Source organism: Arachis ipaensis, chromosome B02 (genome assembly GCF_000816755.2).
Source record: "Arachis ipaensis cultivar K30076 chromosome B02, Araip1.1, whole genome shotgun sequence".
Classification (NCBI taxonomy): Eukaryota; Viridiplantae; Streptophyta; class Magnoliopsida; order Fabales; family Fabaceae; genus Arachis; species Arachis ipaensis.
This window is the reverse complement of record NC_029786.2, coordinates 10,195,445-10,211,977: the sequence shown is the minus strand read 5'-3', so window position 1 is coordinate 10,211,977 and position 16,533 is coordinate 10,195,445. Positions and strand designations below refer to the sequence as shown.

The 16,533-nt window shown below is 32.0% G+C and overlaps 2 protein-coding genes and 1 pseudogene across 2 annotated transcripts; 2 read left to right on the top strand and 1 right to left on the bottom strand.

Moving 5' to 3' along the window:
• Positions 2,727-5,782, top strand: LOC107624869 (the record flags this gene model as incomplete). The annotated part of the gene is made up of 3 exons (XM_016327343.2): positions 2,727-3,895; positions 4,813-4,984; positions 5,336-5,782. A coding segment is annotated over one exon (1,158 nt), but the record flags the coding sequence as incomplete, so codon positions are not given.
• LOC107626808 (zinc finger CCCH domain-containing protein 48-like) lies at positions 8,730-10,454 on the top strand. The gene is made up of 6 exons (XM_021115403.1): positions 8,730-9,028; positions 9,120-9,221; positions 9,342-9,488; positions 9,579-9,758; positions 9,885-9,982; positions 10,087-10,454. Exons 1-6 carry the CDS (start codon positions 8,948-8,950, stop codon positions 10,211-10,213), a joined length of 735 nt encoding a protein of 244 aa, XP_020971062.1. The 5' UTR covers positions 8,730-8,947; the 3' UTR covers positions 10,214-10,454.
• On the bottom strand, positions 11,165-14,749 carry LOC107626807 (annotated as a pseudogene).

The following is a 16,533-nucleotide window of genomic DNA, read 5'->3' as shown; positions in this document are numbered from 1 at the left end:
CTTTAAAAGAAAATCGAATCAAATAATGTAACTTATAATAATTGGTTTAGAATATAGAATTAATTTTTGTTGGTGACTTGAATATAGAATTAATTTAAAATGTAAAATTCATTTATTATTTATTTTTTCTTTTCATAAAATGTTTCATCCTTCTCAAAACTCCAACAAATAATGACCAATGGATAAATTTAACCAACCTCGTTTTTTCGCTTTTTGTTTAACAAAAAATTAAAAATCGTAAATTGTAATAATCCAACAAATTAAAAGGAAGATCTTGTTGTGAAACTCGAGCTTTCTGTAAAGTTGTTGTGGAGTCCAGAGCTTCACTGAGTTCTCGCGGAAGAAAGATGCCGGAGAAGACGGTGCCAAAGCCGCCATGGCCGATTGGAGAGGAAAAGGAGTTGATGGCGCGACGAAAAAGTGAATAACAGATGCATGCAGTGGGGAGGTTTGGAGTCGTCCCCGGCGGTGAAGATAGTGAAAGGCGCAGTGCGCTTGCAACAGCAGAGGTAGAAGAGGAAGTTAAGGGAACGACGAAGAGGAAGAAGGCATTTGCCCTGTGTACACGGGACAGCATCTCCCTCCTAATCTCATCCCTACCATACCGTAATTGAGTTAAACCCCAAAATGGTCCATGAGATTGGCGTCGTGCACTAAAATCGTCCCTGAGATTCCAATTGCACCAATTACGTCCCTGAGATTGAAAAAAGTGCACCGTATTAGTCCCTGACCTATTTTCCATTAACGATGTGATGATATGACATAATGACGTAGACTGTAAGTGACACGTGTAATGGTATGATGTGGTGACCAGTGACACGTGACATGCTGACGTGGATGGTTGTGTCATGTGTCACAATATTATTTGGCCACGTGTCCGTTTTGTGCCACGTGTCGCAATAGTATTCGTCCACGTGTCATCCATTATGTCATCGTTGTATATGCACCAAATTAGTCCCTCACTTTGCATTAAGTGACTCATTTTAGTCCCTGAAATTGAATGTCGTGCACCAAACTAGTCCTTTCACCAGTTTTTTCTCATTTTTTCTATAAATTCAAAATTCTCAATATTTTTTAATGCATTAATTTCAATTCTATTTTTTCACATGTTCTTCAAATAAAAGTGTTTTTATAAAATATTTTTTCTCTTACGAATACCCTAACCGCCGACTTAGAGTTGACGTGAAGGCTTCTCAAGCACCTTCACTACCATCTCCGACCTCTTTCAATACTACTCTTATAAAATATTTTTTCTTGCAGATACCCCTAATAACTGCCGTCTTGAGTTGACGTGAAGACATTTCAAGTTTCCCTCATTACCATCTCCGATCTCTTTCGTCTAGACTGCAGAGGTCAAAGATGGTAGTGATGGTGCTTGAAGTGCCTTCAATGTAATTCATTTACACATAACGAAAAAAAAATGTTTATTTCAATCATTAATTTATTGTTAAAAATACATATTTTTTATGAAAAAAATGTGTCTAATCAATCATATAATTATTTTTTTATAATAGCATACTTATATATTACAAAATTTACCAATGTTAAATTATTAAAAAAATTATATAATTAAAACTAAAAAGTAAAATCTTAAAATTTTTTATGAAAGCACTTGTATTTAAACGATATATGAAAAAATATAATTGAAATTAGTGTATCCAAGATATTAAAATTTTATATTTAAAAAAATGTAAAAAAATTGGTGAAGGGACTAGTTTGGTGCACGACATTCAATTTCAGGGACTAAAATGAGTCACTTAATGCAAAGTGAAGGACTAATTTGGTGCATATACAACAATGACATAATGGATGACACGTGGACGAATACTGTTGTGACACGTGGCACAAACAGACACGTGGCCAAATAACATTATGACACGTGGCACAACCATCCACGTCAGCATGCCACGTGTCAGTTGTCACCACATCATCATACCATTACACGTGGCCAAATCATGAATTGACACGTGTCACTTACAGTGTACGTCATCATGCCATGTCATCACGTCGTTAATGGAAAATAGGTCAGGGATTAATATGGTGCATTTTTTTCAATCTCAAGGACGTAATTGGTGCAATTAAAATTTCAGAAACGATTTTAGTGCATGACGCCAGGGACCATTTTGGGGTTTAACTCTACTGTAATCCTCCTCGTCGGAGCATCTGCGCCATGGTTGTTGTCGAGGCGTTGCTGCACACTTGAAGTATTGTCGTCTGCCGACGCGGTTGCAGGCGTTGGGGATCCCGTCATTGGAGGTGAAGGACCGTGTTGTATTTTATCAATTTTAAATTAATTTAAATATCTAATTTTTTATTTTTTCATATAATACCACAAAATATTTTAAATTTAACAACAATAACCATCATAAAAATAATATTTATAAAATTACCCTACTGACACAAAAATTATATAAAAGATTAACTAATCAATCATATGAAACTAAATTTAGAAAAATCTTTACCATTAGATTAAAAAATTACAATAATCTAATGGTTTTTCATTAAAAGTGATCACCGGTCAGCCAAATCACTTTTTGACACTTCGGTGCGCAAACACCTTTGGCATACTGAATCCGTTCCCATAGAAGTGTTTGGACATAGTCCTAATGTTTTAGGATTCTTTATACTAATATTATCAAAAAGACTTCTTCGCAGGTATCGACACCTTCGTTCACTGACAAGTGACAGACCACAGTTAAGTTCTGAAGCTTCATTGTATGCTGTGATTATTCAAATGGTTTCTTTTGGAAGTTGTAGTATTTATAGAAGAACAGAACCATTTTCTTGTGGGTTCAATTCTCAAATTTCGTAACATATATGGTTCCTTTAAATGCTTTCATTCTAAACCTAATTGGGGTTCCGGTGCTTCAGATAAAACCCCCAAATCGGAACCAAATAGGAATAACAATAGGGTAGGAATTTTTTGGGACTTAGAACCAAACCCAATTCCACCTTATGAAGTTGCCAATAAGCTTAGAATTGTTGCATCTTCATTTGGGGTTGTTAGGCATATGGTAGCTTATGCAAATAGCCACACTTTCACCAGTGTCCCACACGCTGTTCGGCAGTGGAGGAAAGAGAAGGAGCTGTATAATCGATTGGAGAGCAAGGGCGTCATCAAGCGAAATGAGCCTCATGTATGCAGGGTTTGTGGGAGAAAGTTTTACACTAATGAAAAGCTTGTTAACCATTTCAAGCAGCTACATGAGAGCGAGCAAATGAAAAGGGTGAACCAGATAGCATCGGCAAAGGGGAACCGGAGGGTGAAGTTGGTGGCAAAGTATTCGATGAAGATGGAGAAGTATAAGAAGGCTGCAAGGGATATTCTTACTCCAAGAGTAGCGTATGGTTTGGTGGATGAGCTGAAACGCGCAGGGTTTTTGGTTCAGTCCGTGTTGGATAAGCCAGAAGCTGCGGATCATGCATTGGAAAGTCACATGGTGGATATGATGGATCATAGGTGGGTTGAATGCATAGTACTTGTGTCGGATGATTATGATTTCGCTAATGTAATAAGGGAAGCGAAGCTACGATGTCTAAAGACAGTTGTCATCGGGGATAATAACGATGGTGTATTGAAGAGGATTGTTGATACCTCCTTTTCTTGGGAGGAAATCCTAATGGGGAAAGCTAGAAAGGAGGCTGTATCGGTTGTTGAGAACTGGAAGGATCATGATATTTTGAAAAGGCTAGAGTGGAAATACAACCCAGAGGTGGATAAAAGGAAATATGGTACGGCTGACGTGGTTATTGAAGAATCAGAAGATGATAATATTGAAGGTGTTTGTGATGATGTTGATGATGACTATAAGGATGATGGAGGTTCTTGGTGGGAGTTAGATTCCAATGAAAATGTCACAAATGAACAGGCACGAAAATCATAATTGAAAATGAGGTAAAATTTTCTTACTCTTTTAATTTTCTTCTCATTCTATTGTTTTTTCTCCTTCAATTTTCACTTATAATTTGTAATTATTTTCTTAATTTTTGTCTCCCAATTGTCTTATTCCAAAATCAAACTCATATTAGGAGGGTGGCAATTGCAGAAAGAAGAGAAAAAGACCAACTGGTGGTAACTAAGAAGAAACAATTAAGCAAACAAACTATTAGGAACCAGGAGGGAAGATTGGAAAACAAAAAAAGGTTTCTGTGTATTACTGTGGTGATAAGTATATGATACATAGCATAACTTATTTATAGGTGAAAACAATTAAGGTAATAAATACATAATATTGTATTATTAACAAGAATATGAAGCTAATCAATATACAAAACCAGTAAACATGTAATAAAATCTTTTAATTACAGGTTCATTGCTCGACAAGTGTGTAGGTTCATTGTGTGACACATGGCATTGAATCCTATTGCAAATACAAAACCAGTGAACATGTAATACCCATCGACAAAACCGGTGAAGTAACGCATGTAAAAATATACACAAATATATAGTGACTGATTTTTGGAGTTCAAAGAGTATTTTTGGTCCTCAAACTGTAATAAGAAAGTTAAGTTGATTTTGTTGGTAACTCTGGATTTAGTTATCAATCTGTTATATATGTTATAGGCGTATACACAGTTGCTAAAATGTTCTCTCTTATGATTCCAATACTGGTCAATTTCTGTGTGTCGAAGTACAAATTTCCCTTTGCTAGAACTGGCTCTGCTTTGACAAGATACTAAGCAGAAAAGTTTGATTGTCTAGAACCTTTTGAGCTAATTCTTTCCCGTTATGCACATTTTCTATTTTCTAGAGTTTCTCTTTTTCACTGAGCATTCATGTGTTACTAATGTAGTATGTTACTCGTGCTTTAGGTACTGCATGGTGCTTTTTGCAGGCATTGCAGCTGAAGCTCTTGTTTATGGTGAGGCAGAGGGGAGAGAAAATGATGAAAATCTATTCAGAAACATCTGTCTTCTTTTGGAGCCCCCATTATCTTTAGCTGAGGTATCTCCACAGTGCAAAATCGACGCCCCTGTTCTGATGGTATATATTCATACTTGATACTGAAATTTCAGCCTTAACGCTCTTGCCTTGAGAAGATGTCTAATCAAGCAAGATGGTCGGTTTTACAATCTTATAATTTGCTCAAGTGGCACAGAGCTGCGCACCGAGCTGCCATTAAAGTGTTGGAAATTGGTGCCAGTCTGAGTATAGTAATTAGGAGGATTGAGGAAACTTTGTATTGCAAGAAATGATCCTCAGAAGTTCAGAATTATAGACAAAAGCATTTTGTGTATTCAACCTACTTACAGGGCCAACATCTCTTCTCTTCTTACAAGTATTCATTCACTTTTAGTCTTACAAGTACTTTGCTTTGTTTATTTTCTCATGCAGGGTTGTTGCAGCTGCCAACTGGTTTTACTGGTCTGCATATAGTTTTCAGATGCCCCTCTGTTGGACCTTGTATAGGATGAAAGAGTGCCATGCTGCAAACAAATGAAGACTTTCAGCTTCAGCAAGTGACCTCTTTGTTCACTTCAGTGTTCACACTGAGACATGAGCCATTCCAAAAGTTGCACGCCCCGCTGGGTATATTATATTCTGTTGCAAACAACCTGTAATTCCCATATTGTCATATTGATATGTTGTTTGTATATTATATTTAAGCTAGACAAATTGGTTATGTTCAAACCTAAACTCCCTAGAAACTGAGCTAGATTAATCTTTTTTATTTTTATGTTGGCCTACATTCCCTCCCAAAAATTCATTATTTGAGCTATGAATTTAATTTTAATTATGTTTTATAACTAACTAATAATAAAGACTTGATATGTTGGCCTACATTCTCAGGTTTTTTGTTCTTCTCTGCATAGAGAGTTGTATCAGGTTCAATGTTAAATTGAGGATTTGAAATAATTTTTCGTGTCAAAAAGTGCGCATTGAAACGTCGTGTGTGTTGAAGAGTGAGAGTGTGTTCACACGCGCTGGGTAATGCGCTGGGTAATGAAACTGATTTTTGTTAGATTTGGACTAACTTGATTAAATTTGACTGCTAAAAAGTCTTGGATGTGTGGCAGAACTGATATAATAAAACATAATTTTGATTGGAACAATGTCTTTTAAACCGTACTGAAAACATCATATGAATGATCATAAATTCATAATAATTGTTAGAGATATAACCATTAATGTTGCCTTCTCCCATCAGCTTAAGCTTTTGGGATGAGTGGTTTCATAACATGGTATCAGAGCTCTATGTCCGAAAGGTCAAGAGTTCGATCCTTGCTGAACCCCAAAAGTGGCATAAGGCAAATAAAAGAGAAAAGAAGGCCTATGCAAAATCAAACAAACCCAAAAGAGGCTCTTGTTTGAGGGGGAGTGTTAGAGATATAAAAAAAGAGAATGTTTAGTTTCATAACAATAATGATAGCGTATTAGACTAGCAATTTTTTGTGTTTTGATTTAGTTTTGGATATGAAATCTAACAAATTCAAACTATATTATTTATACCTCATATATCTCATATATATGGTTAGGATTGGATAGTTTAAATTTAAAAAAGAGAATGTTTAGTTTAGATTTAAAATTTTTTTAATACAAACTCATTTTTATCAGTGTAAAAATGACACAAATAAAGAAAAAAAATGCTAAAATTAAAGTATTATAAGAAAATTATACAGTGAATGATTGAACCAAGATATTTTTATTATATTTACATAATTAAATTTTACAGTAATTGTGTATCGAAAAATCAGTTAGAAAACAAAATATGCAACAGAATCAGTTTTGAGCTATAAATGAATTTCATAATGATAATATTTAATATTTATTGATGATTAATTTTTGTCGGTTTAATTTAATTTTGGATGTTATGAAATCTTTTTCTGATTAATGCCCACCGTCAACCAAACCTATAAATAAAGGACGTGATCCAATTTTCTTTTACACTATTATACAAACACTCTTTTTTTTGCTGATTCAGTGATTCTAATTCTGATCAGTTTTATTGTACTTTCCGAATTCAATTCTACTCTTAATTCAGGTTTGCTTCTTAGCACGTTACATTCTTTGGAATTTCTTTTTTTTCTTCCTTAGCACGTTACTCTTTTTTTTTTTCTTCGTATTGTATTTTACTTAAGTGGTGTTAAGTTGGGTTGATGGAATCAGGGAATGGTTTCTGCAGCTTCTTCTAATTGGGTGAATAAAAAAAGAGTATCATGTTTAAACAAAATATCAATAATAATAAAAATAAGGGTTTTTTAAATAAATTTTATAGAATCCAAATTTACTGAATTCCCCTTAAATGAGATTTGCAACGTGATTATCCTCTTCTTATTATTATATAAATCGTCCTAGGCTGTGTAGAATTAAATAAAACGTAAATCATTTCAGCCTGGAATGATTAATACATGATCTGGTAAGAGAAACAAAGGATAAATCGTGACAGAGTCCCTAGAGTTAAAAGGATAATGTAAATCGTTCCAGGCTGGTAAGTTTAACATGTTGTCGGGCTAAACCTCATTAAGCTGCCACGATTTACACACAAAGGAGACCCTACTCACCCTAGCACGATTCACGTGTTACTTGGTAACACAAACTGGGTTGGGACGATTTATACTTGCAATGTTGTTGAGTTGATTGCATGGCAAAATTAACTACGTTAATATGTTGGATCATATAGTATATGCTTAATGTGCAATTTAGAAAAATTTTGAATGAAGACGTTGTGCGATGGTGGGTTTAATGATTTAGGGTGTATGTAGTTTAGCATAAGACGTTAGAAATTAGACTTCTTAATAGCTTAGTTAACACTCTTACCGTAGAGTGATGGTTGCATAATAGTGTACTTTTATTTATAATATTTTAATTTAAATTATATCTATTTAAATTTTAACTTAAAAAATAAAAATATACTTTTTATAATTTCAATTATTGATTGTGTTAAAAAATATAATTTTGCATAATATAAATTTATGTGGTTTTGAATAACATAAATTTAAATTTTTATAAAATGACAGACAAAATTTTATAAGAAATATGCATCAATAAAAATGATTAAAAAAATCATATGAACAATGAATACTAGAAATTTCATAAAAACTTAAATTTTATGTTATTCAAAACAATATGAATTTATATCATTTAAAATTATATTTTTTAACACCTTTTGACATTTTTTTAAAGAAAAAAGTTTAAATTTATATATTAAAATTTAGTACTCTTTTTATTATAATTTGTTAGTATTCTTTTTTTTAATTTAATTTAATCTTATTAATGAAATTAATAATTGAAATTATAAAAATTATATTTTTATTTTTTAAGTTAAAATTTAAATAGATATAATTTAAATTAAAATATTATAAATAAAAGTACCCTATTATATATAAATAGTGCCAAGGTGACTAGGGTCTCTTTTGTATGTAAATCGTGGCAGTCTAATGAGGTTTAGTCCAACAACATGTTAAACCTACCAGTTTGGGACGATTTACGTTTTTCTTTTAACTCTAGGAACCCTGGCTGGCATGATTTACCCTTTGTTTCCCTTACCAGATCATACATTAATCGTTCCAGGCTGAAATGGTTTACGTTTTATTTAATCTTACACAGCCTAGGATGATTTGTATAATAATAGGAAGAGGGTAATGAGTAATGACGTTGCAGATCTCATTTAAGGGGAATTCAGTAAATTTGAATTCTATAAAATTTATTTAAGTAAAAAATCCTGAAAATAATAAAAGTGGTTAATTTAAGAGTAATATGTACGTTGTTATTAAAAGGAATATTGCAATTGAAATAAGTTTGAGGGCGAGAAAATTTATTTCTAAGATGTTTACTCTAGTTAAACTAATAAGTGCCATTGAGTTGGATTTGTTTATGCTAATATTCAAATTTTGTTTATAGGCAATCACTGGCATTGCACTGCCGGCTGGTTCAAACAAACTTATTTCTGGTAGCACTGACGGCACAGTTCGGGCATGGGACTGCAACACTGGCCGTTGTGTTAACATGATCCATCTTAATTCTCCAGTTACCTCACTTATATCTGAGGGCCCATGGATCTTTGCCGGTGTGAAAAATGCTGTGAAGGTAAGCTCTTTGGTTTAATTGTAATAATGGTATCTTATGTATAGGAGCTTTAACTGTAAACTTATAATTTGATTGTGGTTGTTTTGTTCAGGCATGGAATATTCAGACGGGTGCAGATGTTACTCTTGATGGACCTAAAGGGCAAGTCCTTTCTTTGAATGTTGGCAATGATATCCTCCTTGCTGGAGCAGAGGTAAATTACCTTGCAGTGATTTAAGATTGTTGTAATTCAACCTTTGCTACTGATTATAACTATGACATTTCAGCTACTTTTGCTGTCCATTAGTTTTTAAATAATCTATTTAAATTGCAGGATGGTGTTATTTATGCTTGGAGATGCAGCTTTGAGACTCCTTTCAAACTGGTTGCAACACTAAGTGGTCATAGTAAACCAGTGGTTTGTCTTGCTATTGGATGTCACAAGATGCTTTATTCTGGATCCATGGACCATAGCATTAAGGTAGTGTTTTTGTTTATTTATTTATATGCTTCATGTAATTTGCACACTATTCCCCTTTAGCTAAGCAATTTCTTACCCTGCTATCTACAGGTTTGGGACCTTGATACATTCCAGTGCACAATGACACTTAACGGGCATACCGACGTTGTCACATCACTTATTTGCTGGGACAATTACTTGTTATCGGGTTCATCTGATTGCACAGTCAATGTTTGGGTGTGCACTGAGGAGGGAACTCTAGAAGTGGCATACACTCACACTCACCAAATTGTAAGTTGTTCAACCACTAACCTTTGTTCACAAATATGTCTTTAAGCTGATATTTTGATTTTGTTTAAGAAGGAGATGATTGGTTTGTCCAATTCATTTTTTTTATTATTTTATTTGTTATTATAGGCTGTTCTTGGACTGTATGGGATGACTGATGTAGAGGCGAAGCCAATATTGTTCTGCTCGTGCAAAGATAATTCAGTTCGTATGTATGAGTTGCCGACGTGAGTGATGATAAATCTTTCAACTACTTGTCTTGCTACTTTCACTGGGCTTTTTTTTTTTTCTTTTTTACTGTTGTAGCTACTTACTGTGCCTACTTCTACAGGTTTCTAGAGAGAGGTCGACTATTTACAAGACAAGAAGTTCGATCCTTTCAGATAGGCCCTGGCGGACTCTTCTTTACTGGAGATGAGACTGGTTTGCTGAATGTGTGGAAATGGTTAGAAGAGTAGTAAAATACATAAGATTTTGAGTTACATGATGAGTTATTCTAATTACTTTGATGTGGTGACCTTATCTTTATTCTCTGAATGTATGAATTAACTGAGTATACTTGATGTTGGGGTTGGGCATATTGGTTCTTAAGGTACAAGAATTTAAAGAAGTATTATTGATTCTCTGAAATATCAAAAAGATTGATTCTTGAAGCAAAAGAAACAGCAAAAAAAATAAGAAAATAAAAAAAGAAAAAGATCCAAGGCTTTGAGCATCAATGGTTAGGAGGGTCGAAAATTGGCCTAAAAAGCTCAAAAGAGTTGTTCTCCCTAACTATATGCTTGTGGTGTGAAAGTGTCAAGTAATCCTTGAGACTGAACATTTAAAGTCGTGACCTAAAGCTATTAAAGAGTACGCTTAAGGCTCTGAGCACCACTGTCTGGGAATTTAAGCAAAGCTAAATTCGAATCCAAAAGGTTCCCCCAGTTAAGTGCTTGTGGTGTTTATATATCAGGTGGTAATACTTGAAAACAAAACACTTAGAGTCACCGCTAGGCTCAAAGGTGCAAAGCACCAAAAGAAATAAAAGTTGTGTTCAAGAATCAAGAAAAACTTAAAAGAAGAGAGTCAATAATATGATCCGAATTCTAATTCTAAGGGATACCAATATTGCTGAACTTCAAAGGAAAGAGAGATGCCAAAGCTATTCAGAAATAGAGAGTTAGTAGCCCCATTTAGTAATTAGACCTAGCTTCATCTGACAACTCTAACTTCCAATGTATAATGTAACATTCTATGTATTATACAATTCTCAATAAGACCATCAATTTTGAAAAGTATGCTTGTTGTTTTAAATTCTTCATTTAACTTCTGAAATTATAATATCAGTTTTGATTTTTTTTTAAGGAGAAAGAAAAAAGAAAGTGACCAATTGAAAAACTACATAATAATAGGCAACATAATTTTCGACTGTTAGAACTTTTCTGCAGCATTTAGGTCCCTTCGTAGAACCTAAAAGCAGTACACCCTTACTTTTTTTAATTACAAGCTTCAAAAAGTTATTTATAAGTATAAACCCTTTTGGTCATAGGATATTTCCAAGATGGAAAATTTGACTCTTAATTGGAAATGCACTCAAGCTTTAAGTTCATGGTTGAAAAAAATGTAAGGATGAAAATCTTGAGAGTTTGAATAAACTTTACCGTTTTAATGATGATGAGCATAATAAGTCTAATGTGCCAATTGAATTATTTGAGAAGACACCCAACTTGGAAACAATGGAAGTAAGCTATTACTATGATGAAACCCTCAAAAATAGATGAAGCTAGTAATAAGGAGATTATTGGAAACTTAAAAAAGAATTGTACCTCTTCAAATTATGTGTGTTGCAATCCATCAATGGGTTAGAATAGTATACTTGTCAAAGCAGCTGTGTCGAATGTCCAAAATTGATAACACTGGTACTATAGCCTTCCTCCAATCTGAAAGAATTGCACATAGAATCATGTGAGGCAGAGGCAGAGTTGGTGGTGTGAAATTTCATCAAATGCATTACTACCATTTCATTTACTTTCTTCCCTGAATGATTTGAAAGAGTTGGTGGTGATAAAATCGAAATGTGATTCTATTGAGCCAATATTTGATGTAAAATATTCATCACCAACACAAGATCCAAACATGATTGACATTCCCAGTGGTTGATAGTGGCTTCAAACAGATATTCAACTCACAAAGGCCTTTGCTTGACACCCAAAATTATACCAAAATTCTTTCACAGCTTAAATCCATAGGTTCTGAGCAAACCTGGATGGCCCCATTTCTTGAAAATCTTGAACACTTGAAAATTGGCATGTAATTGTTTGATGAACTTGGCACCATCTACTGTATGTCTTAGTGATTTGTTTACATCCTCAACTGCTAAAAGTTTTGCTCAACTGAAAAAGATGTCCATATCAAACTGTGAGTTGTTAGAGACAGTAATCGAGTTAACATAATCATTGAATCAAGGTACCAGACAATATAAAATACTATGACAACCAATTTCGGCTAATATTATAGCAGATTACTAAATAAGACTAACATAAAGCACACTAAAGATTATTTTTTGTTAAATTTGAAATTGGAATGTTTCTTCTAATTGAATATACATAACCAAAAACAGAAGAAATGAATATACATAACCAACCTCAATTGGATTAGAATGAAGAAACTTCATTCTGAGAATAGAAAAGGCCAGAAGAGGCATTTGAAAGCAATGCTATTTTGACAGCACTAGCAGCACCTTCTTCTGCCGTTAAAAATCCAGTATTGGCAGTTATATCAGTTTTAACATAGCCAGGGCACACACTATTGATGCATATAGTAGGGTACTTTTTAGCAACAATTCTTGTATATGCATTCATTGCAGCTTTTGAGAGAATATAGGCACCAAGAACCTTAGGCCATCCTTTTCTTTCTAAACACCCTTCTTTGATATCTTTCAGAAATTCATTCAACACTTCATCAACTCTCTCTTCTGTAAGGTTTTCAGCATCACCCAAGATTCCTTTAGCCCATTCATTTGATACACGCTGAATTATTAGACATGGAAATTAATAATAATAAGAGTTACAAAACAGAATCATAAAATAGTAATGTAGAATAAAAAGTAATAAAATAAGCCTATTAGTAGAGCAACAACCAAATTTAGCAAAGCAATCTAAGATCTACTAACTTTTTTTAAGAAAAAAAGGTTTAATTTTTTTTGTTAGTTTCCATACTTTCATCAAAATTTTAATTAGATCTTTATAGTTTAAAAGTCTGTATTGACTATTGAGTCTCTATATTAGATAAAAACTTTCTAATCGATCTTTTTTAATTACTTTTTGTTTAAAAAAATCAATTTTGTTTTAAATATTTGATTTTGTGTTTGATGTAGAATGAATATGGAATATTCTAAAAGCAGATATTTTAGCATTGGCGTGTTTTTTTCTGAAAAATAATCATTAGTAAAGATTTAATTACAAATTTTTACCTAATATAAAGATCTAATTATAAATTTTTAAACTATAAAAATCTAATCACATAATTGGTAAAACTATAGAGATTATTAGATAATTAAACCTTAAAAAAACACAAAGAAAGAGAGTATCCTACCTTTAACTTTCCTAGGGAGGATGATACATTCACAATTCTTGGTGATTCAGATAATTGAAAAAGAGGGAGAAGGGCTTCAGATGTTCTTTTAGCACCATAATAATTTATTTGCAAGCATTCTTCAGCTAGCTCGAATGTTTGAACGATTCCAGCTTTCTCTATTACATCATCTGATAATTCCTAAAAATTTCACCCAATTCAATATACTAAGAAAACATATTAGATTGTGTTTGGTTTATATTTTTTAAATTCTAAAATAGAAAATGTTGAAAAATGAAAAAATATTAACCAAACTGGCTGTAAAATTCTTACCCTGCTTTTCAATAACACTTGAGGGACCAAATCATTGTCCTTAATCACAAGTCCACCAATCCCTGCATTGTTGATCAACAAAATGCAGTTCTTTTCTTCAAGAATAATATTCAAAAATCAATATATATGACAAGGAAAAAGATAGAATCCATTTCAATTGAAAGCTACCAAGTCAAGGTTATTAATTACGACAATGAACTCATTCCTGGTTAGTATTCAAAATTAATAATATAAACCCTAAACATGACTTGATAGTAAACCTCTTTGCATGCAGAGCTTCATACGAGAAGTTTAATTTATTACATTCAGAACAAATTAGTCAATTACATTTTTTTAGTGGAATTGTAAGGAAAAAAAACCTTAACATGCAACTAACAAACATGAAAATAAATGAGAAAATCCCAAATCATACAATAGAAATTTATATAGTCAATGAAACTTATTTCTGAGTAGAAAAATGCAAACATGGAAATTTTATTTTCACATAATTCATCTTGTATCCCGTTTCATGCAAACAAAAAAAGAAAAAGAAAGTGATATATATATGGAATTTAATTTGTCAAGTTACCAAAATATCGAGTTTTCGAAATTCGGATTTGATGAAATTTGCAAGAGAATCCACACTAGCAGGATCAGCAACATCAAGTTGGTGAAAGAGGACAAGATGAGAGAGATCTTTGAGAGTTTCCAAAGCATGAAGGCCTCTCTTCTCATCTCTGGAAGTCAACACAACCTTACTATTTCTATTCCAATTCCTTTGTTTGCATCAGTCACAACTGCATATCTGATTAATTTGGAAAATAATGTAACTTCATTTTTCTTAGAAAAAAAATACTGAAAATAGAAACTAAAACAAAACAGATCCAATTCCTTTGTTTGCTTCAGATAGGGTTTGAAGTGGGATGAAGTATGTATATAAAAGAAAAGAGCATTGAAAATGCTAGTGTCTCAAGCAAAAATAGTGGTGTACTTTACCTCTGTGGCGCTTGTTCCATCTTTAATTTGAGGCCTTGTTCGTTTAACGAAGAAATCAGGGAAGAAGATATCATGAGCACTATTTCCATGCATGTATGCCACTTGCCATGATTTCCCTCTTACAAGTTTGCTGAGATAACAATCAATTTGAGTATAGTTTGTTTTGAGTTTTTAACTTGATTAATTTGTTTCAGTTTTATAACCGTTAATTAAGTTAGCATTTTACATAAATTATTTCTTAGCATGAATTACTACTAATAAGATGCTGATTAGAAATTATTATGAATAATTAATACTACTTGAGATGCTAACTTGGTCTGATAATGATACATATAAATGGTTCGTTAATATGTTAGTTATTGCGCATTTTTCAGAGGGTACCAAGACTCTGTACGCCGTTCTTGGTCCTCATCATTTATTTTTATTAAACACTATCAATAAAAGGCTAATTACACATTTAAAAAGTGTTTAGTTTGTATTTTTATTTTTGATTTTTACTAAAAAAATGTGAAAATAAAAAATAAAAATAAAAAAATAGAATTTTATTATTTATATTTTTTTTTTACAAAAGAATCTAGAGTAATTTGATCGTTAAAATCTCTTATAAGTACTATTTTCATCCGACTCAAAAGTCTCAATCCGCATTTAAATGATCATACCAAATAAATACTATTAAACATATGTCATTGGACACACTTAATTACCATGATAATCTGCCTACTATATATAAATAACAGTGACAAAGTTAATTATCCATTAGTCAAATTTACCATTAAATTGAAACCTCGCAAAAAAAATAAAAAAATAAAAATTGTGTGCTTACTAGTCATGAAGTGAAAATTTGTTCTAGAAAGATCTAACTACATACATACTTTATCTTCGGTCTCCACTTCTTTTACTTACTTTTTTTTTTAGCAAAACTTCTCTCTTTGTAACTATTCTTTCCCACTAGTAAGATAAAGACAAATGAAGACTACAATAGGCTAAATATAAATCATATTTAAAATATTATTTGGGTAAAAAATAAAGTCACGTAGACGTACGAGTAAATTGTTAGGTTGGATTGAAAAAGAGCAACATATTTAAAGAAGATATCAATAATAATAAAATAATAAAAGTGGCTAATTTAGGAATGTTATGCTGTTACTAAAAATTTTTATTCTAAAATAAAAAACATACAATATTTTGTTTTTTATATTTGTATCATAGAATATTGAGTAATTACAATTTTGCATGAAATTTAAATAATTAAATAAGAATATAATAGAAAAAATATATAAAACAAAAAATTCTTATCAAGATTGAAAAAGGAAGAAAAAGCCTTAGTTGTTTCATTTTCAATTAATGTTTTTAGAATAGAATTTTGGCCACTAGTAGATCAAGTGCATTCGAATTTTGTTATCGATAAAGATACTCTCAAATAATTTTAAAATGTGATAAAAAAATTCAACATTAAATATGTATTTTCAAAAAATATTTTAGAGATTGAATTATTTCGATGCAATTTTTTGCAAGCATGATTAGAAAAATGAGATATTTTTATCCTTAAAATTGGTAATTTTTCTCTAAGTATATTTTTTTTGTGATTTTTTTCAACAACCAATAATACTTTTAAAAAATCACAAAAAATATATACTTAACAAAAAATTACCAAATTTTAAAAATAAAAATATCTCATTTTTCTAATCATACTTGCAAAAAATTGCATCAAAATTCAATCTGTAAAGCATTTTTTGAAAAATACATATTTAATGTTGGATATTTTTGTCGTGTTTTTAAATTATTTGAGGACATTTTTGTCGATAGCAAAATTCGGGTGTATTTTTGTCAGTGACAAAATTATTCGAGTGCATTTTTTGTAATTTACCCCTTTTTGAAATAATGTTGCTGATTTTCTAAAATAATTATTGGTGTT

Bases quoted from the DNA above. Each gene is read 5' to 3' on its own strand.
- LOC107626808 (XM_021115403.1), top strand. From the start codon at position 8,948: ATGATCCATCTTAATTCTCCAGTTACCTCACTTATATCTGAGGGCCCA. The intron at 9,029-9,119 runs GTAAGCTCTTTG...TGTTTTGTTCAG, and splicing joins GTGTGAAAAATGCTGTGAAG to GCATGGAATATTCAGACGGG. The intron at 9,489-9,578 runs GTAGTGTTTTTG...TGCTATCTACAG, and splicing joins CCATGGACCATAGCATTAAG to GTTTGGGACCTTGATACATT.